This window comes from Coturnix japonica, chromosome 1 (assembly GCF_001577835.2).
Source record: "Coturnix japonica isolate 7356 chromosome 1, Coturnix japonica 2.1, whole genome shotgun sequence".
Taxonomy (NCBI): domain Eukaryota; kingdom Metazoa; phylum Chordata; class Aves; order Galliformes; family Phasianidae; genus Coturnix; species Coturnix japonica.
Genome location: NC_029516.1, coordinates 3,116,087 through 3,140,399, shown reverse-complemented (window position 1 = coordinate 3,140,399; position 24,313 = coordinate 3,116,087). Strand labels below are relative to the sequence as shown.

Sequence of the window (24,313 nt, the reverse complement as noted above, 5' to 3'; positions counted from 1 at the left end):
TGTACCACCTGCCGCCAGATACATACCTCAGTGGCTTTCTTGCAGATGCCTGCTCAAGCAGGTTCCTAGATGTGACCCAGCCTCTCTTCTCCAGGGACATTTCCATTGATTTCCATGGCTTTGAACTGCTGCAACACTCCTCCCCAGCACCGAGAGAAACACCTACATCCTTATTCTGATGCATCCAGGGTGACAACTAATCCATTCCTTCTCGCCAAGTCCCCCTGAGAGGTGAATCCAGGCTTTATGTTTTTTCTTTCTGATTGATGCATGCATTGGTTTTATCAATGCCAACGTCATGATGTTCACCTTTGCCTGAAAAAAACGCTGGAAGAAAAACAAAGACCATCAGTCCACAGATAAAGCAACCTGTTTGATAGAAATAAAACTAAGCAAGAACACTTTGGCAAAGCAAAGTGAGGAAGCAAATACATTAGCAGAACTGTGATAGATGGCCATATTTCCAGGACTTACTTTTTTTTTTCCTCCTTATTAATCCTTAATTCCCGACTTCCTCTGAAGAGCTGAGACTTTGCAGGTGAATGTGATGCTCTGGGGACTTCATTTGCAAAAGCAGCCACATTGTGCTATATATGGTATGACATGCAGAACTTTAACTGGTGCACTGTATGGAGCTGGACTGCATGCTCCTCTTTACGTTTATGTTGGAAGCAAATACCTGAATCCTGGTTTGAGTGCATTTCATTTCCATAGTTACTTCCCTATCAAGCTCTTTATATTCCTCACACATGCACAAAGAAGGACAAAGAGTCACTGGGAACTGTTCCAACTCATATCCTCTCCCAGTGAGGACAGTGTACTGCTGCAACTGCATAACCCCACCGTTCTCCTGAAGTGCCTCAAACAACTCAAAATCCATCCATTTTCCCCTTCCCATCCTTGCAAGAGGAGCAGGTGCTGGAGGAGCATAGGCTTGTTTTGCTAGAGTATCATTTGAGTTTTGGTTCACAGTTGCTATACGAGTTTTACAAGTTTGAAGCAGCAAAGTCCAAAAACACTAACCATCTTTCTGCCCGCAGCAAGAGGTGGTGAGATCTGTGAAGAACTGAAGACCTTTGCCTTGGCAGGACCAAATGGATTCCTGAGCTGTCTTGGATGGAGGCAGGAGATCACGCCTTAGAGACTGAAAAACAAAAGGGCTGTGAAGTGGTAAGATACTTAAAAACTGCTTTGGGAAAAACACGTTCTTCCTACAGGAGAAATAAGAGGTAGAAGAGAACAAGAAAAAGGGTCAGTTGTCTTCCTCTGAGATACCTTGTTTTCTTTATAGCTCAGGTTCTCTCGTGCTTTATCAGCTAGTAAAGCACGTGCAGCTTAAAGCATCCTTGTAAAACCTCTGGCACCTGCTTTATCTGGTTTATGTTGTGAACAAAATTTAGTACTGGAGATGCTATACTTGCTAGAAAATGGAGGGGAACACCAGCCTTCATGCCTGCCAAAGAGGGGCTCTGCACAGGGAGCACAGCTGAAGGGGAGCACAGCTTCTGTCCCCCACCTATTGGGCTTAGGGTACATTAATGCTGTACGGTGACCAGCAGCAGATGTATGGCTGAACTCTTGCATTCCTAAACTAACACAATAGGAACAAGGAACCAAGCTCTGTGCTTTGGGATTAACCTACTTTCTGTTAACTTAAAAAGAAACGCCATAAATATTTGCGTGGTACGGAAACTGGAGAAAGCAGATGTGAGAGGAGAAATCTGCACAAGTGTGCATGATATCCCTTCTCCAATTAACTGCTTTGTTCTCTTTGGGTCTCATCTGCTGTGCACCCCATGTCTGTCATGTTTCTCTCTCCTGAGGAGCACATAAGTGGACATGGTAGGCCCATGCAACCTTTTCCAGCAGTTAAAAGCCCTGCAGGCTTGAATCCATTTTCTCCTCCTTACCACTAATTTGGTGCACTGCAACTCAAGTAACGCTAGACTCGTAGCAATAAATAGCATGTCAAATCACTCTGGATATTGAAGGCATATAGCACATATACCTGCTGGCTTGTAGAAAGAGAAAGGCAATCATACCAACACAAGCATTCATTACAAGAATGTTTCAGAGTTCACAGGTCCTTTGGTGAGGAGGAGAAAGAAGCAGCTGCCCATTTGTTGCTCCTGACACAAGGCAAAAATACTGATGAGAAAGCATGGAGCTGCACAGGAGTTAAGGTTTCTGTGCTCTGGAGCTGGCTGACATTATAAGCAAATCAGCCAATTCGTGCAAACTTGAACAATTCTATCATCCTCTATGATGCATAAAGCATCACTGCAGTCCTCTGAGGTAAAGATTCATTTTCAGACTCGCTGTGCAAATGCGTAACAGGGAGATATGAGACTTCCCTTGAGATTTACCTCTTCTCTCACAGACCAGTTACTCACAGCACCTCAAAACATCCACATATATATCTCATTCATTACCCCCCTGCTATGTGTAGGGTTGCCAACCATCAGACCAGGCTGCCCAGAGCTACATCCAGCCTGGCCTTGAATGCCTCCAGGGATGGGGCATCCACAACCTCCTTGGGCAACCTGTTCCAGTGCATCACCACCCTCCAAAAGAAAAACATCAGAGGGTGAAAAGTCATTAAATGGAAGCCTTGCCTGTAGGACAAATAAAATTCTGAAGCTCAGAGGGTCTCCTCCTACATGCAAACACAGGTTACAAAATGTAGACAGCCGAACAGAATGTGAAGAAACAGGAGTTTTCAAAGTAGCAGTTCCTAAGAGACTGTATATTCTCATTTCTCTGCTGGCAGCAAATTAACAAACTGAGTGCAGTGCTAATGCAATCAAATCGCTATTCCTCTTCTAAGGACAAGTGTCTCATCAATTAAAGGTATGAATTCTCCCAGAGCCCAATCATTACCACACAGTACTGCAGTTATTGGAACAGAGAGTGCTTGTAATCAACACGATTGGTTCTCTGCAACCATAAGCAGCTCTTGATTTATTAGGGAAAGAAGCAAGATTACAGTCAGGAAAACGTTATCAACACTTGATACATCTGTATGCAGCCCACAGCTCTATGGATGCTCTTATTCTTATCTAAAATTCTTTAGAGAATTTTCATTTACATCTAAGATTCTGGAGCAGCAAATTCTAGAAAAAAAAATGAGTATTTGAGCAACAAGAAAATCGTTAACAACATTCAGCATGAGGTCACCAAGGGAAAGTATGCTTGACCAACATAATTAACATGTATGGTGAAGTGGAATGGTAAACAAGGGGAGAGCAGTGGACGTTGTCTACCAATACTTCAGGGACGTCTTTGAAATCATCTTCCTTAAGATTCTCAGGGTGCTGTTGATGCCAAAAAGATGGAGGAATGTGACCAGCAGGTGGTCACATATGGTTTACTCAGCACCGGTGAAGAACCTGGAGTACTGAGTCTGGTTCTGGACTCCCCAGTATAGTCCAGGATGGACATACTGGAGAGTATCCAATAAAGGACTATGAAGATGAAATAGCTTTCTCCTATGAGGAATGGCTGAAACAGCTGGGACTGCTCAGCCTAGAGAACAGAAGGGTCAGGAGGAATCTCATCACTGCTTAAAAATATTTGAAGGGAATGTTGAAGGATGGGGATAAGCTCTTGTCAGTGGTGCCCAACTCTAAGACAAGGAGCAGTGAGCACAGATCAGAGCACAGGAGATTCACTGAACATCAGGAAGCACTTTCTATGCTCTGTGGGTGATGGAGCACTGGCATGAGCTGTCCAGTGGTCGTATTCCCCTCCCTGAAGACCTTTGAAAGCTGCTTGGACATAGTCTTGGGCACTCTGAGTGTCCCTATTTAAACAGAGGCTGGACCAGATGGACACTGATAGTCCAGTAACACTGATTTCTGATGAGATCCAGAAGACAAATATAAGCAACTCCCTTTCTAAAAAGATGTAATTTGCAACATGAGGTAAACTGCAACTTACCTGCGTGTGGATCAGCACAGCATACGAGCAGAATCACCTGCAGAATGAACAACTTCAAGCTGATTCAGCAGGACCTGGAATTTCAGCTTCTTGTTCCTGTGGTTGACATTCCTGTTGCTGCTGCACGGCTTATCTCAATTTCCTTCTCTATAAAATCAACGACTGTTTACTATTTTACTATATCACAGTTCTGCCTCACAGAAAAGAGCTTCAGAAGTACAAAGTGTGTTATTTTGATGAATGCTGGGTAATTAAGGAAAAAGGTCATTATAAAGTCTAAGTTTAAGGCTAGGAGCACTTACCATTTTCTGCCTTTAAATAAAAAGCAACTCCTCCAAGGAGGAATTTGGGTCTTAGTTGTATAGTTGCAAATATAGGGCTATAGGGTATAATCTCAGCTCTGCAACCAACCTTTTGCATGACCTTGGGCAAGACATGTTTTAGCTGCCTCCCTCCTTCTTTGCACGGCTGTTTAGATAACTTTTGAGGCAACAACTCTCATCCTTCATATAATATTAGCACGTCAGGCTTACACTTTGACAACAGTAATTTAAAACTTCACATTCCCTGTGAGCGCAAGGCTCATCAGATTTCTTTAGTCTGACACTAAGTGGGCAAGTGATGAACTGACAGATGAAATTCAGCATGGGCTAAATACAGAACAGCGCACGTAAGAAAATACAGTCGTAACCGATGTTTATAATGATGGGCTCTGAAATAGCTGTTACCACTCAGAAAGGAAACCTGGAGGCTATAAAAACTAAAAACTACAAAGGCATCAAGTCAGTGCTTCCCTGCTTTTAAAATAGCAATCACTGTTAGAATTTAAAGGGAGCAAATAGTTATGCCACTATGCAGATCCTTGTTTTTAAGACTTAAGGCTTGGTAACACACTACGGACATCCTGTTCAGCTCCTGGTTGACGTGTCCTAAGCGTCCCTCTCAGCTTGTTGTTAGCATCAGGACGCTGCCAAATCTTCCTTAAGTAGGCATCTAATCGAGATGCTTGGAAGTAATGAACAGTTTGTGCCTAGCCTGAGAGGAGATTCAGTAATTCAGCACCTCAGAGAATCAGAACCTTCACAAGGGTAACACGGAATTAAAGTCAAACTTTAGGAAATCTGGCCTGAAAACTATCAAACCTGTTCACTTAAGGAATATAACCAATGCTGTACTCCCAATCAGGCAAAATGTAACAGGCCATCGTTCTATTTGTTTTCTGTAATCATGGATTTAAGGGCATCACACAGAATGAAACAAAAACGTTATTGCTCTAGACAACAGTTGTGAAGTTATGTTCACAGTCTGCTTTACAGAGAAAAAAGTTGGTGCACAGCTTCAAGTACAGAAAGGCAAAGAAACAAGTGCAAGTAAAAGTTCATAGGTGTAACAGAACTCCAAATGAAGTGCTGTGTTGCTTTTGGACAGGGTGCTGACAAATTATGGAAGGAAAAAAAGGATGCATAAGCAGGAAGAGCTTAAAGTGTTATATGAAATGGAATTTGAGAACCTAAAATCAATAACAACAGCTTTGAGGAGATAGGAAGTAGAGAATTCAGAAACTACACTTATAAAGGCATTCAAGCAGTCTTATCTGACAAAGCCTGAGTCAACACATCAACGCAGATAAAGTGGAAGAATGTGCATTTGTAAAAACGGGAATGCTTTTCTGCTAACTGCTTGACTTATATCAGGTATTATCTGTAAGGCCTTAGACTAAGGACCATGGTCAGCATGTCTGACCCTTTTCAGGTTTCCACTTGGGTTCTGTGTTTGCATTTCCTGTAGCAGCACCTAGAGGCCAACTGCTCACAAGCCACGCTCTGACATCACTTAACTCTGCTGTACCCAGCAAAATTACTACCTATAATGAACGAAGCTTGAAATGCAACTAAGACAACGTACATCTGCTCGCACCTCAGAAGGAGCTGAGCTGTCTTAGTGACCCCATGGTACAGATAAATATTTATTTATGCATCTCCCCTATGCGCATCACTAAGCCAACAAGCTGCTTTCTCTGTATTTACAGAGATAAGTGCTAGGCCTTAAACACTGACAATGATCTTCATAACTGAATGGAACAGATCTTGCCAGTAAAGCAATTCTCAGCAAACAGAAGACTGTGAACGCATTAAACTGGAAGCTCAGAAGTTGGTGTGACAGCTTAAAAAGGCAGAAAAGCCAGTTAGAAGAATAAGTCTGTAAACTCAGGAAGTTTTAACAGCTACTCATTCAGAACAGCAGTATTTGCTGAAATAAAAGCCTATTCTCCTATTTCAATTTATGTTCACATCACAATAAATGGATTACCAGCATGACATTCAAATTGTTTAACTCCTGTAAGCAAATATATGCTAATTGCTATTAGGCTAATTTCTTCATTTTACTACATAGTAGAAAAGGCTTTAAAGTATATTGCTCAAGGTCAAACAGAAAAACTAACAGCAGAGGTAATAGAATCTGAATTCTGTTATGGCCCCGAGACCTGTGGTTTTAGCATTAGTCAGGTTGGTTCTTCACCTTTGCTGCACTGAGGATCTTCTAATGGTGGATTACAGCCACTGCCAACACCTTGGAGGGAAGGCCTTGTGTAAAAGAAGAGGACATTAAGGAAGCTGACACACGGTAGGTAAAATACAAGGGTTTTTTTTTACAAAAAATTGTTTTCTCTTTTACAGGCAAATGTTTGTACAGGGGTTGCTGGAACACAAGCAGACAAAATAAGCAAGAAACAAGACGAAGGGTCTGTCATATGGATCTGCAGCCAAAACTTAATAAAAAAGGCAAGAACTGGAGATACTCACAGCATTGATCAACTACAGATCTATATCCCCTCCCCCAAATACATGTGTATAACAGGAAAAAGACATCCAGCTTTTGAACAGCTAAAATGCCCTCAAAGCTCCCTTCCATTTTAATGCCCACACAACTTCAGTGGGAATTGTAAATGCAATGGAGCACACAGCCACCATCACTGCACAGCCTTCTCTTGCCACCTCTGTCACATACGGTTCCCAAACAAAAGGTGAACACGAAACCAGGAGGAGAATGCTACATACTATTTTACACCAGATTGCAAAGAGCTGCAGTGTTTAGAAGTTTAGTTTGTCATTTCTTCATACTTTTCTATGAGCATTTTCTTCCACTGCATTCTTCTTAGGTGTAAATCAATTAAAAGTTAGTTACCTACGTTAGAAGAATTGAGAATCTGATAGCTGGCCAGATGAAAGTTTCTCTCAGTTCTATAAACAGCATTTCAATAACTACCTGCAATCAGTTAAGGCTGCTAGCAAAGACTGTCTGACAGTGCAGAGCATCTGCTAACAGTCCACTCATTCTGATTCAAATGCCTGAGCCTTTTTTATTTCCTTTCTTATTCCATTTCCCTCAATTTAAATGTGTTTTCTTTGGACTTGGGAAGAAACACAAACTCACTCCCTTTTACTTTAGTCTCCATTCTGGCATAGAAAATATTGTGCTAAAGTCAGGAAAGAACAAACTAGTTGCCAACTGTCCAACGACTCCAAATCACTCTGGTGTGCAGAGATGGAGGACTGACCAGCAAGGGAAATATCAGGAAAGAGAAGCATAATAGCACACAGTCCTTTTCCAAAGCTTCCCACTTACAGTGGATGCTGCACAGGAAAACTGTGAAGAAGCACCAGAACAAGGAAAACAAGGATACAGACAAAGCATTTCCTCAGCAGTGGGTTTGCAAAATAATTGAAGTCAAGGGATGAAAAGTTCAAAAAACCAAGGATTCCCAGAGCAATAAGCAGAATTGTGCAATTCAAAAACACAACAGACATGAATCTTAATTTCAAAGGGCTTTATATTACAAAAAAATGAAGTCACAACGAATGCGAAAAATCCATTCAATGAGGCTTGTTTCCAGTCTGCTAGGAAAGCTACTTTCTCTTCTTTTTTCCCAGCCTACTGCTGAAAACATGATTGCCAAAACAGTGACACCTCGAGCTAGATTTTTAAAATCAAACTTGCTCTGCCAGATCCAGTACTCTGAACTTGTCCAGGTTGTAGAAACAAGCCTTCACCACTCGGCCGCCAAAGTATCTTCCATTTAGATCCACAACAGCTATAATTGCAACAAAAAAAGAGGTCAGCAAGCAGCAAATCAGCGACTAAAAATCTGAGTCCAATGAGCGAGACTGTTTAATCTCTTTGAAGAAATGAACTCTGAAATTCATATGACACAGTTTAATAACCTACCTTTAATTGCAGACTCAACCCGTTCAAATTCCAAAAATATTCTTACAGCTTCATCATCAGGGGCACCAGGAATCTGAAAGAAAACCCAAAAACAAAACAAACCCCAGCAGGTCTGATTAGAACAGTAACAAAACCACTGCATCACGCAGCACTTCTTCACAAAAGCAGAATGTAAAATTAAGCCAATGTAATTCAATTCTTCAGTTGCCAAAGGGAGGTTGAAGACTGCTGAACTTGGGTCCTGTTTCTCTATGGAAACCTTTTGAATCAGCTAGGGTGAAAAGTTTCAGTAATCGAAACTTAGAAGCATCTCAAAGTGAAAGATTAATTTAGCAGGAGGAACTAGAAAAAGTTCCAAAACACTCCAGGATTTTGCTATTTCTGACATTCAGAGTTCACGCTTCACAAATATTGGAAACATTGGAATCGCAACACAACAAAGGACCCTTTGAAATCCTTTAATCTATGCTGCTCCTTCACAGCAGTAGTGTGCAAGTCATGAAAGACAAATGGCCAGTTCAACCTTTGGAGTAACCAGAACAAGAGAAAAAGATTCTGTCTTACCTCAAAGATGACACATTTCCCAACCTTGCCATATTTTTCACATTCTTCCTTAGTTTCAACTTCCAGATCTTCATCCACCTCACCAGCACCCACCATATTCTGAAAGTTTAAACAATAAACATAAGTCATTGGATGCAGCCTGAATAGACAATCATGTAGATAAATCACGGATGCATGCAACGGTGACTATGAATAATTTAAGCTATTGTTTACCAGGTCAAGAACCATTTGGTCACATTCCAGAGCCTAGACAGTTCCCTAATACTAAGACACTGTGACATGGTCCCTGCACAATCTAAATCGGTGTTGATTTACAATTACAAATTGTATGTTTTCCTGTGATAGATTTTCTCCACAACACACAGAGCACCATGTAGGTGCAGTTCAGAACTGTCTGAACTGTACAGAGTCACTGTAACAGGAATGCAGGTTTTAGCGCTTAAATCAGTTGTGAGTGCTGGAAATACCAAGACACAGCTTTAATCACAACTTACCCTTAGTAGGACCACTTTAGTTGGGCATTTCAGTATCTCAGTCAGTGGATTAGAATCTGCTTTCTTGGTTGCATCTGCTAGGAAGAGAAAAAAAGTTAATCATGGAATCATTTTAGACTAATGCTCATATGAAGGCTTTTATCAGAATCTTACTGTTAGCAAACAGTGAAATAAAAACCACTAAGTATAGTTTAGTACTGGTGAGGAAGAGTATTTCAGATCTTGCAGCTACTTGGAAGGTCAATATGCAGAAAAATCGCTGCTACAAAGACCATAGACAATGTCTTATTTCCTTGAGGGAAATCATTCATGAGTTGAAAACTGCATCAGATGCACTAAGAATTAAAAAACAGATCTCCTGACTTCCAGCACTTGAGTTCAGAATTGTGCTGTTCTACTAAGTGGAGATGCTGTTTCTAGACCAAACAACAGCAGGGAAATGAAGGCATTATCTAACACACATGATGGGGGAAAAAAGCCAGCAGGAGTGCAGCAGGATCACTCACTGAAGTGAATGTACAGGTAGAAGGTTTCAAACACTAAAGAAGGACAGCTTCAGGGGGAGGATGAGTTAAAATAATAGAAGACCACTTCAATAAAATGTCGTGAAGGTAAGTTCCCACAAGAAGGAGAACCTTGTTCCAACTAAGTAGTATTTTCTGCTAGAACCAAGGGCTAACAGAAATCCAGGATCTCCCACTGACTACAGACTGTTATTTCCCACAATCATTTTTCACAGTTATTGGTGCAGGACAAGATTACCTTTTTCTGTAGCATCACCAACAATGATCTTGCCACCCCTCTTGCTTGTTTTCTCTACAGAGAGTGCTGTGCTCAGCCCCTGTTCATGCTTTCCCAGGCCTTGACCCTCTCTGAAACCATACTTCTGCATGATTTTATGAGCTACTGTCCCTCTGCAAAAAGAAAAAAACCATCAGTTAGTAAAGGTTTCTTACAATAACATCATCATTTCATTTCTCCAGAGCGTGCAAGTACTCAAAAGTTGCTCACACTTTTCCAAACACATTCAAAGTTCTAGTAGCAAAGCAAGTCACACATCATGCCAAAGTTCATTTAGTCCAGTTTCTGACCTTTTGTCAGTGGCTGGCTTCAAAAGTCTGAGAGAAAAGGCAGATGTGGAACCATCTGCTTCCCCCATTAGATCACATTATACTACCTACTGTTTTGATGTCTGCATAAGATCCAAAGCACGTGGTTTTGTTAGCACTTCCTATAACAAACCTGGATATTCTCAGTATTAATTAACATGGCTCTTCTTTCTGGATTTTCAAGAGTTTACTAATGTAACAATTCTCTAATCTATTAAAAGTACCATCTTTGTTGGCATTTCTTTGGAGCACATAGCTGGATAGACCAAGGCATCAAAGAAATGTCATGGTACAGTAATTTACACCACAGTAAATAATGTACACTAAGTCACTTCCATTCTACCAAGAGGCATTTAAGATAACACAGAAAACATTGGATCAGCGACTACATGACACATACAAAGGCCTGGCTTTGTAATGCTTGAAAACTGAAACACTAAGCCACAGAATAAACAGTAGTCAATTGTACAGGCAAAATATAACAGCAACTCCTTCAATGAAGTGAAGGTTCCAGGGCAGTGCTCAATAGAGGAGGTAGCAATACATAAATGAGTCCACCAGTACTACTTCAGTTCCACGGGTCTTTTTGTTTTGTTGTTTTACATTGCTTAGAAAAATGATGTTTCTATTGAAAAATGGATTGAAAAACTGTCTCCAAAAATAAATGTAGTGTAACAGTGTAAAAAACTATGCTTTTATGGTTTTGCTTGTCCTGCATGCAGTTAGGATCATATCGGGTCTGCACTTCTGCAACACCTCGTATGACTGAGAGCACACAGCAAACCATTACACCTTTCAAATGAGGTCTCGGGGCTATTTTTAACCATACATTTGACTTCACTTTGCCACCCACTGTAAAAACACAAGCATCACACACAAAACGAACCCCAGGCAGAAAAGTAAACGGACAGATTTGCAACCACAGCTGTTCCCACACTCATGCAAATATGCTTTGAATTTCTGAAGAAACAGACTGGAGTTGAAATAGGCACATAACAAAATTAGGACAAAGCTGGAAAAGAAACCTAGTGGAACTAACAAGCCACCTCTGCTTTCCTGCAGACTACATTAGCTTGGACTGTACAACCCATAAACACTTCATGCTGGAATGTGGCTTCAGAACTTGTCTTAAAAACACAGACACCTCAAATGCATTTCTCTCATTCAAATAAATCCACTGCTTTTTCTGTACCCTGTCAGTTATGTCTACATGCACTCAGACTAACCATATACATACAATGTGTTATTTACCTCTACTGACAACTATTTTAACTTTTCATTCCTGTCACCTTCTAATGCTTTTTTCCACCAAATGTAAATATGTCAAACATTTACCCCATGTTAGCAAGGAATGAGTTGCTAGGTCCTGTGGGGGAACGAGGTCTGTCTGGCTCATCGTACACTGGAGGAGGAATGGCTGCTTTGGAAGATGGTGCCCGAGATCTTGACTCATCTTCGTATGGGAATGATGCTACAGCTGAAGAAAAGAGACACTTGCTTTGTCACTAAAATATGTTGCATGTTACAAATGCCAGCATGTGATGCTTTCAATCTCAGCTCACTTAGAGAAAGATCCCTATCTGCAAGTCGTACCATATCTGCTTTACACAAAAGCATCTTTCATATAAATCCAGACAAATGTTTCCTATGCACACAGAGCTTTAACATCCCCTTATCTTCTTCCTCTTGCCCCAAGATTTAAACTTAGAGTTATTCTGGATTTTCGTCTTAGAACAAATAATGAATTTATATGTATATATCATGCATGTGTAAGTCTGTAATATATTCATTAACTTCTTACTTATCAAACTGAGAAAAACATTAAGCAGCCATGTGCACTACAGTGAGTCTATCCAGATAGAGGACAAACAAACTTAATGCTCCATTCATCAGGAACACAATTATGACATTATATCAATACATACATCTTAGGCCTAAAGGACTGTAAAGAAAGCACACAGAGGAGAAATCAGTGTTCCAAAAAGAACCAGCACAACCCAAAATATTTATACAGATCCCTCTGATAAGTGACACAGCACGGGGAAGAGATGCATATCATACAGATTAGATTAGATTACTACCTTTCACTGAGAAGTCAAATTGAAAACCATAAAATAAGATGAAAAAAAAAACCCACAACATAAGCCTACAGTGCACTGAAGAAAATATGCAGAACAGTCTTCAATGTATTTATGGCCTTTTAAACTGAATTTGTTTTGAATTATCTTATTGTGAACTACTGTTTATATCTTTCCCACTATGTCATATGAAGTCTGAGAACACCAATGAGGGAAAAGAAAACACTATTTTGAATCAGAGCACCTCAAGTTGGAAAGGACCCACAAGGATCTGAATCCACCTCCTGGCTCCACTCAGGACCACCCAAAATCCAAACCCCAGGTCTGAGAGCATTGTCCAAATGCCTCCTGAACTCTGGCAGCTCAGTGCCACCCTCTGGTATGGAACTTTCCCTAACAGCCCCTGCTCCTCCTGACATGGCTCCACGCTGTTTCCTCTGGCCCTGTTGCTGTCACAGACAGCAGAGCTCAGAGCTGCCCCTCCGCTCCTTATGCAGAGCTGTGGGCTGCCAAGAGATGGACTGAACTGCTGCACTTCTCCTACAGTGCTATTTTCTGAGGTTTTTCCAGTTTAGCTTTGGGTATCAAGTAACAAGCAGCACAAAGATTTCTTTGTAAGCTCATCTCACAGAGCTCTCCCCTCAGGATATTTCTAACATTTCCAGCCTATATTTATTTTTCCCTGACTCTACTCAATTGCTCCTAATTATTTATTCAAAACATTTTCTGTTTCTAGTGTTTACACACTTCAAATGCTTTCACTATTATAACATTCACTTACACCGCCAAGCTTCCATTATTTTATTTTAATCTTCTTTCAAATAAAATCTGGAAGGTCCCTTATGTGCACTATTACTTTTAAGGACGAAAAACAATGAACAGCACATTGTGTCATTTAAAAACCGGACATATAAAAAGAACCCTTAGCATTCTGTTCTTACAGCACGATTCTGCCACCTAGTGGAATAGTGCGATCTTCAACCCGAACTCATTGAGGACAACCCTTCTGCACACATAATTCTTCAACAGGTATCACCTGCATTATCTATTAGCAGTAAAGTGGAAATATGAACTTATCTTTTGTCTCCAAAGTAAGACCTTCAAAGCTTCAGTTTTCACACACAGATGATATTTGCTTAAGAGGATTTTTCTGAGTGTTCTTTGGGTATCCCTCAAAGATTTTAAAAGTTGTGTTTGCATTGCATGACTGCTTTAGAGGAGTCATTCATAAAGCACCTCTGAACGCAAAGGGCGATGGGAGAATTCTCTCTTCATACCATTGAAGTTTTTCATCCACCTGTCTTCAACATCACTTTTTTTACACCACAAATGAGTAACTGGGCACGGTTACAACAGAGCAGCCTGTTAAACCACATCTCCAGCTATACAGAAAGAATCCTTTGTAACAGAGACAGGAAACAGTAATATTACAGGTTCCCCACAACCTCCCTGAGGTCAACAAACAACCAGAACAGGCCACTGGGCAAGAAAGAACCACATGGAAAGAACAGCAGGATGACCTCACTGAATAGAATGCTGAGTGAGAATTAAGCAATATTACTGCTTTCAGAGGACAGGATTTTGGTGTACTTACGTTCTTTGTCCTTCTCAACCAGAGAAGTGGGTGGTGCAATTGCAGCTCCTCCCATACCTGTGAGTAAAACAGAAAAGAGCATGTTTGTGTGACTAGGTTCTGCTGCTTGGAATAGCCGCACTGAGGTTTAACACAGCTGCTGGCTCCAAAAGCAGCAGCAAGAGAGTGAGCAATCTGAATGAAAAGCCCACCAAAGAAGATTATACTGCAATCATGTACCACATGTTGTTTCTAGAGTCAACATATTGCATAGAATTGCAAAGTTTAAGGCTACAAGGGAAGCAAACCTTCAGTTCTAAAACAGTTCAATTAAGCCAATACTCCGCTCAAGCTTAACTACACTTACACAGGAGTACAGTACAAAGCCCCCTCCCCATTTTAATATGCAGCATTTTAAGGTAGTCACCAATTTGGTAAAGCACCAATAGTGAAAGCTCAATGGTGATTCTCATGGCTTCATTTTATCCCATGCTTCCCTTTTCTCCTGGAATCCACACCAGGCATAAAGTTAAAATAGGTACTGACAAACCAGTGGAAAGCCACAAATAATCAAGATGACAGCTTCCACCATAGGAAAAAATACTGTATTAAAAAAGCTACAATGTAATAAAACAATGGGTTTATTCTAGAGGCTCCAATGTTAACAGTATGCTTCCCAGCTGAGAAAAGAGAAACACAAAATACATCAAACCAGGACAGTGACCATATCGTCATTGTCCCTGTGTTTCTTCCTCCTACTAATAAATAGCTCCCTTACTTCTTTTTCTTCTCTCTCTTTCGTAATCTTCATCTTCATCAGAATCTGGATCCGGTCTTCTCGAAAACCCACTGGCTTCATGCCTGTCTTTACGTCTTCTAGGAGACACAGCAAGTCAGGATAAGAAACAATCCAAGTCAGCTCCGCTTTAACTCATGACACTACCTTTGCCATGCGAATTACATGGCATTTGGCCAGTTGAATTAGCAATTTATCATGTGCTTTCTATGAAAATGTAAGTAAACACCCTTACTTCTAGTGTTTTTTTTTGTTGTTGTTGTTTGCTTTTATCCTATTTTTAAACAGGAAATGAATTCAAATCATTTTCCATTTGCAAACCAATCGAAAACAAAGTATGGAAATGAGGAAGCCTATGAATAAATCTAGCCCAAACTGATGACACTGAATGAAAGACTACATCAGGAAGGTAGCAGAACTGTTAATTAATCATCCTGCATTGAACAGATTCCCATTAAAATTCCCCACCAAAGGCTATCTGAAGCAATGATTAATCAGTCAGTTTTAAAAGAAAACAGTCTTCATGCTTAAACAGCGTAATTCCACAGACTTCATGTGTCTGTACAATGAAACTGCTTACCAGTTTCACTTAGAATAACCAACTGTAATCTTGTTGCCTGGCAGATGTTTTACCACCTATTTCAATAGGATGCTAAATCTGCATTCAAGACCTTTAATAAGATTAAAGGGATTTCTTATTCCATGGAAAAAGCACCAAAGTACTTAAAAATTAATATTCTTTTGTCCAGAGACAAGAGAGATAAATACATAATGTGCTTAAACTGAAGGCAAAACATGAATCATAGAATTACCCAGGTTGGAAAAGACCTTGAAGATCATCAAGTCCAACCGCAGCCTAACTAGTACCCTAACTCTAAAAACCCTCCACTAAATCATATCCCCGAGCACCACATCCAAATGGCTCTTAAACNAAGATCATCAAGTCCAACCACAGCCTAACCAGTACCCTAACTCTAAACACCCTCCACTAAATCATATCCCTGAGCACCACATCCAAACGGCTCTTAAACACAACCAGGGATGGCGATTCAACCACCTCCCTGGGGAGCCTATTCCAGTACCTAACTACCCTTTCTGTAAAGAAGTTCTTCCTAGTATCCAACCTAAACTTGCCCTGGTGCAACATGAGGCCATTTCCCCACTAGTGAGAAGAGACCTGCCCCGCTCTCACTGTAAGAACTTTTCAGGTACTGGAAGGAAGGAAGTAATAGGCAACTATGCTTCATAAAGGCAGTGCTCACTATGCTTTAAAACTGAAATGAATTCACAGGCCAGTGTGAAGTATGTAAAAAGGGAGAATATTTATCTTTGAATGCTGATAAGCATTTCTAATGTCAAACTACATTGACAACAAACACTCTAAAATAATATTATTTGCTAAACCCAAAGAAATTCCCTGTATCTCTTCAGGGGGATAAAACCAAAGAGATGTATATTTAACAGCCTATTATTTACCTCACTGCCAATATGCCACACTTAAAACAAAAGCCTTACTTTTCTCTCTCTTCAATTTCCTTTTGCCTCTCCAGCTCACGCTGCCTCTGTCGTTCCTCTCTTTGCCGCTTCACCACTTTTTCATAATCATTTGGAAACATAGGATCATACTCATCTGCCAAAGGAATCAATACATCTCCTGCAGAAAAACCACTAGGTACGGGATCCTTGAAAGAGAAAAAGGAGAACAGTGATGTTTGTCAGCTAAGATTATAGAATCATAGTCCTGGGCAACGTGTTTGGTGTATCCCTGCTTGAATAGTGCTGTTGGACCAGACGACCTCCAAAGGTTCCACAACAGTATCACTGTGATGATTATTCCTATCATTATACACTGGTGCATTGCATCTACCTTTGTTATTTACCCGACCATTTTGCAAAGTATTTTGAAGCTGTCCAGCTTTTAACTCATCAGGATGCTTCCAAGTTGTATCACATGGAAGTGTGTAAAAAGCTGAAATGCTCATTAATTTAAGAACCTCTGAGCTGAGGTTCCAATTCTGGAAAACAAATCAGTTCTTTTAGCACTTGGAAAGACCATTTAAAAATCAAGTAGAGATGGCTGTCAAAGTATTCCAATTCAGAAACATCTGTTAACAGATGGAGCCTGTTTTGTTCTTACCTTTAACCCAGCTGCTACATGAGGCGGTGTGTCCACGATCTGTCTCTCATCAGAAGAACTACCTCGTTTCAGGTCAATCACTGGAGCAAGTACTGTTGTTTGTTTGGTTCTCTGACTCTGAAAAACAGCCAAAATATAAAGTATCTAAAATAGCACACTTTCCTCTTTTTAAGGAAGAGAGATCAGACTTTGTTTGTGCATGCACTGAAACACACAGCGATAGGTGAATGCTCTGCGCTTGGATGCAAAGCACACATTAAAAGCACAGGGGATCTCTTCAGGTTGAACTTAGAAGATTTTTTCCTAAGAAGGGTCTTCAACCTGCTCTAAAGACATGTTTTACCATCTAGCAAAATATTATTGATCCATTTTTCAAACTTATTATATTCTTCTATTACTGTTATTCTATTCCATAGAATCAATGACCTGGGTTGAAAAGGACCCACAATGATCATCCAGTTTCAACTCCCCTGCTATGTGCAGGGTCACCAACTACCAGACCTGGGTTCCCAGAGCCACATCCAGCCTGGCCTTCAATGCCTCCAGGGATGGGGCATCCACAACCTCCTTGGGCAACCAGATGAAGCTGCCCAGAGCCACATCCAGCCTGGGTATTTGCACACATACAGACAAAGAAAAGGCCTAACACAGCAGCCATCTCCAATTTCATTCATGCACGTTGCTCCAACCAACAGCAAAAAACCCTGCTGTCAATTTTAGCAGTGTAAATCAGCACCAATTCCAATGAATAAATGCCATGTCTCAGTAATCATCTGTAGCAGTATCTAAGTAATCTCACTCTAGACCTTATGGATCATAAAGAATGTACACACATCCTGAAAGAATCAAAACAGAATAACAGTACTGTGTAAAGGCACGAGGTGAAATATTGTCACAATAAATAGAGCAGAAAATGGCTATTATAGCTTAAGCTCAAGGAATTGCACTACTTTTACCTTCCATGTACACACGGTTTCTCTAAGTATTCCTAATGCACAATGATTTGTACTCTGGCACCTAAGGCCCTTTAAACAGAAAGCATAAAATGATGCAGATGTATAAGACCAACCTGGCCTTGAACACCTCCAAGGACGGGGCATCCACAACCTCCCTGGGCAGCCTGTTCCAGGGCCTCACCACTCTCCTAGTGAAGAACTTCCCCCTAACATCCAACCTAAATCTTCCCTCTTTTAACTTAAAACCATTTCCCCGTGTCCTGCTATTATCAGCCCTTTCGAAGAGTTTACTCCCCTCCTGGGAGTAAGTTCCCTTCAGGTCATTGAAGGCGGCATGAGGTCACCCGCACCGTCATCCTTCTCCAGGCTTGGAACAAGCCAACTCCCTCAGCACTGTCCTCCATAGGGGAGGTCGCTCAGCCTGATCATCGTCTTGGGCCCGTCCCTCTAAACCCTATTCCAATTCTTTGGAAAGATTCTTTGTTCAAGACTTCCAAGAACGGAGCTGAAGACCATCTTGTGCCCCCATCTGTTTTGTGAGGCCCTTTGCTACAAACCCAAGCAGACCAAACCCGACAGGAATCACGCATCCGTTATTACAAGGTCATGAACTCTCAATGATCTGAGCATGAAAGAACCTTTAATAACAGGAAGCAAGTGAGGAGTCTATACCCTTCGCTTGAGTGAGAGCTGCCTTCTTCACCTGCAGTTGAGACTGCAGTAGTTTGAAGTTTTTAGACCAGCCTTCTGTTTTGGAATCGCTGGTCTCAACTCCCAAGTCATCGTAAAGTGACATTTTCTCTTCAATTTAAAACTAGAAAACAACAACAATAACAAATTAATCAGGCGAGGTCATAATTCTACACCCAGTTGCCCAGCTGCTGCTATTTCAGGTAAGTCTGGTTATCATGGCTTTTAAATAGCCTTTTTTCTTTTCCAAGCCAGAGAGAATTCCAAGCAATAACATTGGGCTTTTTGGCGCATCATAGCAGACATACAGGACTACAGGTAAGACTGTGTAAAAATAACCACTTCAAAGGCAACGAGTGCTCTTCAAAGGTTGATAGGTATTAAAAACATCCTAAACTTACACTTTTAACACTCCGTATCAATCATTTCAAGCTCTGAAGTTGCACTCTACCCCAGACCAATATATGGAGATTTACAATTAAATTCACATTCAAGTGCAACGCAATCCTCAAATATATATCTGAGATGGCGTTTTAAACCTATGGGAAAAGTCTCAGGTATAGCTGACAGCCAAAAAAAAAAAAAAAATGTCCTAAAGGGGTCACGGTTCAGCAAAAATAAGGCAAATAAATGAGGTGGAATTCCAGTGGAATAGGAACAGCCAGGGCTTGGTAGAATAGAATTCACTGCAAGATACTGGAGAAGGGGAGGATTACTGGGGGGGTTACTGCATGTATAGGAATGTATAAGGTGGGAAGGGACCTTCTAGAGATCATCGAGTCCAACCCCCCTGCCAAAAGGCAGGCTCCCTACACCACGTCACACAGGAAGGCATCAGGGGATCTTTAAATGATCTCCAGAGAAGGAGACCACCACCTCACCTGGGGCAGCCTGTTCCAGTGCTCCGATCACCCTACTGTAAAGAAGTTTCTTCTTGCACATTCATGCGGAACTCCTTATTGTGTTACTTTATCCCATTACACCTAGCCTACCCCACATATTACGTGAAAAGAGACCAGACTCACCACCTAGGCTCCACACCTCAGGTATTTATAGAACCTGGAAAAGTCCCCTCTCAGCCTCTGTTTCTCAAGGCTAAACAGACCCGTTCCCTAAGTCTCTGCCTCTAGGGAGATGCTCAGAATGGCATCAGGAGTGGAATAATCAAGTTCCAAACCTCCACCACAGGCAGAACCACCACCAAGATCTGGTACATCAGGCTGCCCAGGGCTGCATCCAACCTGCGCTTTTGACGCCACAGGGATGGGAACATCTCCATACCACTCTGCAAGACTGCCTGTATCCGCACCTCACCACTCTAGATCACCAGAATGACCACGGGTTGGAAGGGGACCTGAAGGATCATGTGGTTCCCACCCCTGCCCTGGCAGGGCACCAAAATAGCACCGTTACTTAGATCAGGTTGCCCAGGGCCCCGTCCAACCTGGTCTTGAACACCTCAAGGACGGGGCATCCACAACCTCCCTGGGCAGGCACTCTCTGTAAAGAAACTAGTTATCCAATCTAAACCTTCCCTCCCTGAGCCTAAAACCATTCCCCCTTATCCACTATCTACCGCAGTGAAGCAGGAGCGCTGCTATTCTGGGGGCAGATAGCACACACTTAGGGTACATTAATCGACACGTATTGATAGAGATAAAAGACTTTGCATCTCCAATTAAAGGGACGGGCTGTACCACACTGTGGGCCGAGGGCAGATATGAGACATACAGGCCGCACAACGGAGCTGAGGGGCCCGACCCCCCCCCCACCTTAGGCCTAAGCCCCTCTAGGGCAGCAAACCCGCGGTTGAAGACCTTCTTTCACCCCACCCACCTCTAGGCCTTCCCTCCCAGCACCCTCAAGGACACGAAGCAGGTTCCCCGTGCTGTGGTGTGCCGATGCAGGCCCACAACCCAGCTGCTCACCGTCACGCGCCGCCGCCATGAGCCGGCCGCTGAGGCAACCGGGAACCAGCTCCACTCACGGCCTCTGCGACTGCGCGCTGCCGCCGTTAGAGCGCCCCCTAGCGGCTGGAGTGTGAGAAGCACCCTTCGCCTCCATCTTCCCTCCCAGTTTCGGCCCACTGTACACCAGTATGATGGTGTTCGGCCAGTGGAGCCCTCAGTACAAAAAAGACATGGAGATTTTAGAAAGGGTCCAGAGGAGGGACACGAAGATGATCAGGGGGCTGGGAGCACCTCCCTGTGAAGGACAGGCTGAGGGAGTGTGGGTTTGCAGCCTAGAGAGAAGGAGAGGTGTGCGACGGTGACCTCATTGCAGCCGTTTCAATACCTGAAGGGAACTTACCCAGGAGGGAGTAAACTCTTTGGAAAGGGCTGATAATAGCAGACACGGGGAAATGGTTTTAAGTTAAAAGAGGGAAGATTTTAGGTTGGATGTTAGGGGAAGTTCTTTCACTAGGAGAGTGGTTAAGGCTCTGGAACAGGCTGCCCAGGGAGGTTCGTGGATGCCCCGTCCTTGGAAGGGTTCAGACCAGGTTGGACGGAGGCCCTGGGCAACCTGATCTAGTAAAGGTGTATGTTTGGTGGCCCTGCCAGGCAGGGGGGTTGGAACTATATGATCCTTGAGGTCCCTTCCAACCCAGGTCATTCTGTGATTCTGTGAGTCGCTGCTATTCCTGACATCCCTCTGCAAACAGAGACCTGACAATGGAGCTCACTCCCATTAACAGGAGTGCAAAAATCCTACACAGACAGAAATCAAGCGGTGTTACTGGAGTTTCTGGCATGGTCTGGGCACTTAGGACTGCTCAGTGATGCTGTCGGGAAACAATCTAACACGGTGCGATAGTCACTGCAAGCTCACAACATGCCATTGAGTCTTATTGGAGGCAGGCTGGAGTTTGAAGTGGAATTAAGGATTCAGTCGGCAGAGGGCAGGGCTGCATTCGTTCCCAATGCAAGCTGTGTTTACGTGGTATCACATTTCTCCCTCCTTAACTTCTTAAAAGATCCGTGATAGCTTATGGAATGAGTAATCTGCCTGCATGGGCATCCAGCTCACCTCCAAACCTTCCATTCATTGTTCAGAGCCTTCATTTGGACTCTTGGTTTATAGAGGGCAGGTGGATCTCCAGCCCATACGAGACAGTTTCAAATCAGGTGGGATTTCAATGAACTCTGGTCACTTGCGCCACATGACTGCACATACCTGCAAAACAAAGCAAAACACCATAGAGAATATCGCTGCTTCATCCTCACTAGTATGCACTATCTCTTTATTGATCAGAAAGGCCTCATCTCCAGCACTGCTTCCATCTGCGCTGCAGTGCAATCTATTTCTTTATAGTTAGATGAAAAAGTCATGCCAGATAGTAAAGCTGCTGCTTTGAGAAGAGCTGTTTCCAAGTTCTGGACTCTTCTCCTCCTATTTTTGCTGGCCCCTGCTAAGCAAACCTTTCTAGGCAGTGTGTTTCCAGATGGATCTGTTTTAATAATAGCAGTGAAAGTGAGAAAGAAAATGCTTTTCAGTTTATTTATGGAGCATTTGCCAAGCATTTTTTAGGAGTTGGACTAGATGGCCTTCAGAGGTCCCTTCCAGCTTTAAGGGTTCTATGATTCTATGATTTAGGAGAAAAATTTTCACACAGAGGGTGGTGATGCACTGGAATAAATTGCCCAAGGAGGCTGTGGATGCCCCATTCCTGCAGGCATTCAAGGCCAGGCTGGATGTGGCTCTGGGCAGCCTGGGCTGGTGGTTGGCAACCCTGCACATAGCAGGGAGGTTTGAAACTGGATGATCATTGTGGTCTTTTTCAACCCAGGCCATTCTATGATGCTATGATTTTCCTCTTGCCCTAGAAATGCCTGCAATCTTAAAGGAAGGAAATAATACGATGCACATTTCTGTAGCTCCGTGAAAGGAAGAAAATCAGCAGGATACATGAATGCTGATTTTATGGTGATAGAATCCCACTGAGTAAAGACTGGTATCTTCTGTTAAAGGGAGGAATCAAATGGTTAATTGCATCAAAAGGTACTGAGAAAAATCACTGTGGATTGAAACGCTGCACCGAAACAGCACAGCGCAATATCATAGTGTGAAAGTCATTGGGAAGAGATTAGAGCGTGCAAAGGTAGAAAATGCAATCATAATGGGAAAATTCAATTCATGCTAGGCAGACTGGGAACAAGTCACAACAGGGAGGGTAATGACTGAATTATTAGGCCTATAAATAACTGCCTACTAAAGCAATGAATCAGGTAAATGGCTAGAGAAACAAGTCTTGCTTAAGTTAAGTCTGCAAAGTGCATCTGATGTGGATCAAAATGTATCTGCCCCTTTTTGCAGGATATACTTGTATGCACCTGCACAGGAGATGGGCAGATGACAAAATCCACCTTGTTGATTTCAGGGAAGCACGGAGCAGCTGCAGGCAGGTAAAGGAATCTCAGCATGCTGCAAAGTGTAGAGGTCCCCACGTAGAGAGGTTACAGGCAGGAGCAAAAAGTGATGGAGAGACAGTGGAATCAGCCAGAAGCTGAAAGCACAAAGTTACAGAAGGATGGCATAGAGCTGGCTGGGTGATGAGATGGCAGATGGGACCCAATGTTAATGAATGCAAAGCAATGCACGCAAGAGAAAATAGCACTGACAAAACACACACAGCGGCAGGCTCTAAATCAGCTGCTGCCTTTGAAGGGATGCTGCATTCATTGTGGATAATTTGCTAGAAATGCCAACTCAGTGCTCTGAGGGAAGCAAGAAAGCAAACAGGCTGCTGGAAATACTAAATAAAAAGAAGAAGAAGGAGAAAAAGAAGCAGAAAACAAAATATAAATGCAGCACGCATGTGTACTTTGAACGGCCATCTGCACCCTTGGGCATCAGTCACCCCTAAGAAGGAACAACATAGTGTATAAACTTAAGGGCATCAGATAGCAGTGGAAAAGAGGCAGCTGGGGGGGACCTAGAAAGCATCCAACATCCAAAATGGTACCAAAGAAAAGGGGGAAGAGGGGGGAGAGGGGGAAATAACGCAGTCTCCTTTATTCACCCTGATGGTGGTCTCTAAGGTGGAGGAAAAGAAAGAGAGGTCGAGGATCTGTGTGCTGTGGGGCACTCTGGGGGATAAGTGGCTTTGAAGAGGAGGTCCTGGAGGAGGGGTTGATCTTTTGCGTTGTTTATTAGGGATCCTCGGAGGATGTGGGCTGCTCATATGCCAAAATGACATTAGGGGGCAGTGCGTCGCAAGTTTTGGGGTTAACGTGTGTGGGTGGGATCGCTGGAACAGCAGAAGGGCACAGAACCACCAGGACTGCTCCGAGGGGGTCCATCGTGTTGGGAAGGTGGGTGAAGCCTGTGAGATGGAGCTGTGGTTTCTAGCTGAGGGCTTCACTGCCAGCTGATCCCACTGCACGTTGTGATGTCTGTATTGGCTCAGGCAGAGCCTTCAACCCATTCTGCACATTTTGCTTATTTATTTCTTTAGGAAATAACTGTTTGATTGTCAGTGTCGTCTTCCCAATGGCATTCAGCATTGTCTGGATGGCAAAATAAAATGTGGGGAGGGCAGCGCCTATAGGAATTTAATGCTGGCTCAGTTCAGGTTTGGGAAGTCTCCAAGGAGGAATGACCTGAAAGAATTGAGAACAGTGACACAAAACATTTGACATATTCTTCCTTCTGCTGAGGGAACAGGTGAGAAATACCTACAAAAGAACAAAGAAAACTATATATTTTACTGTATAGAAAAATGACCCAAACTACGGAAAGATTTGTATCTA

At 42.5% G+C, this 24,313-nt stretch overlaps 1 protein-coding gene and 1 long non-coding RNA gene across 5 annotated transcripts; one reads left to right on the top strand and one right to left on the bottom strand.

The window, feature by feature from the left end:
- Positions 1–58: 58 nt before the first annotated feature.
- Positions 59–7,801, top strand: LOC116652488. The gene is made up of 2 exons (XR_004305573.1): positions 59–1,170; positions 6,618–7,801. It is a non-coding gene; the product is annotated as an uncharacterized LOC116652488 (long non-coding RNA).
- RBM17 (RNA binding motif protein 17) lies at positions 6,570–20,569 on the bottom strand. Of its 4 annotated transcripts, none has more exons than XM_015864441.1 (12): positions 20,492–20,569; positions 18,547–18,688; positions 16,918–17,034; positions 16,296–16,462; positions 14,763–14,860; positions 14,006–14,062; positions 11,669–11,810; positions 9,987–10,138; positions 9,225–9,301; positions 8,731–8,829; positions 8,167–8,239; positions 6,570–8,032 (listed from the first exon to the last, which is right to left on the bottom strand). In XM_015864441.1, exons 2-12 carry the CDS (start codon positions 18,667–18,669, stop codon positions 7,929–7,931), a joined length of 1,209 nt encoding a protein of 402 aa, XP_015719927.1. In that variant the 5' UTR covers positions 18,670–18,688; positions 20,492–20,569; the 3' UTR covers positions 6,570–7,928. The 4 variants fall into 4 exon arrangements, with proteins under 4 accessions (XP_015719927.1, XP_015720093.1, XP_015720176.1 ...); XM_015864607.1 differs by having other exon boundaries at positions 9,225–9,298; XM_015864690.1 differs by having other exon boundaries at positions 14,763–14,857.
- Positions 20,570–24,313: the final 3,744 nt, after the last annotated feature.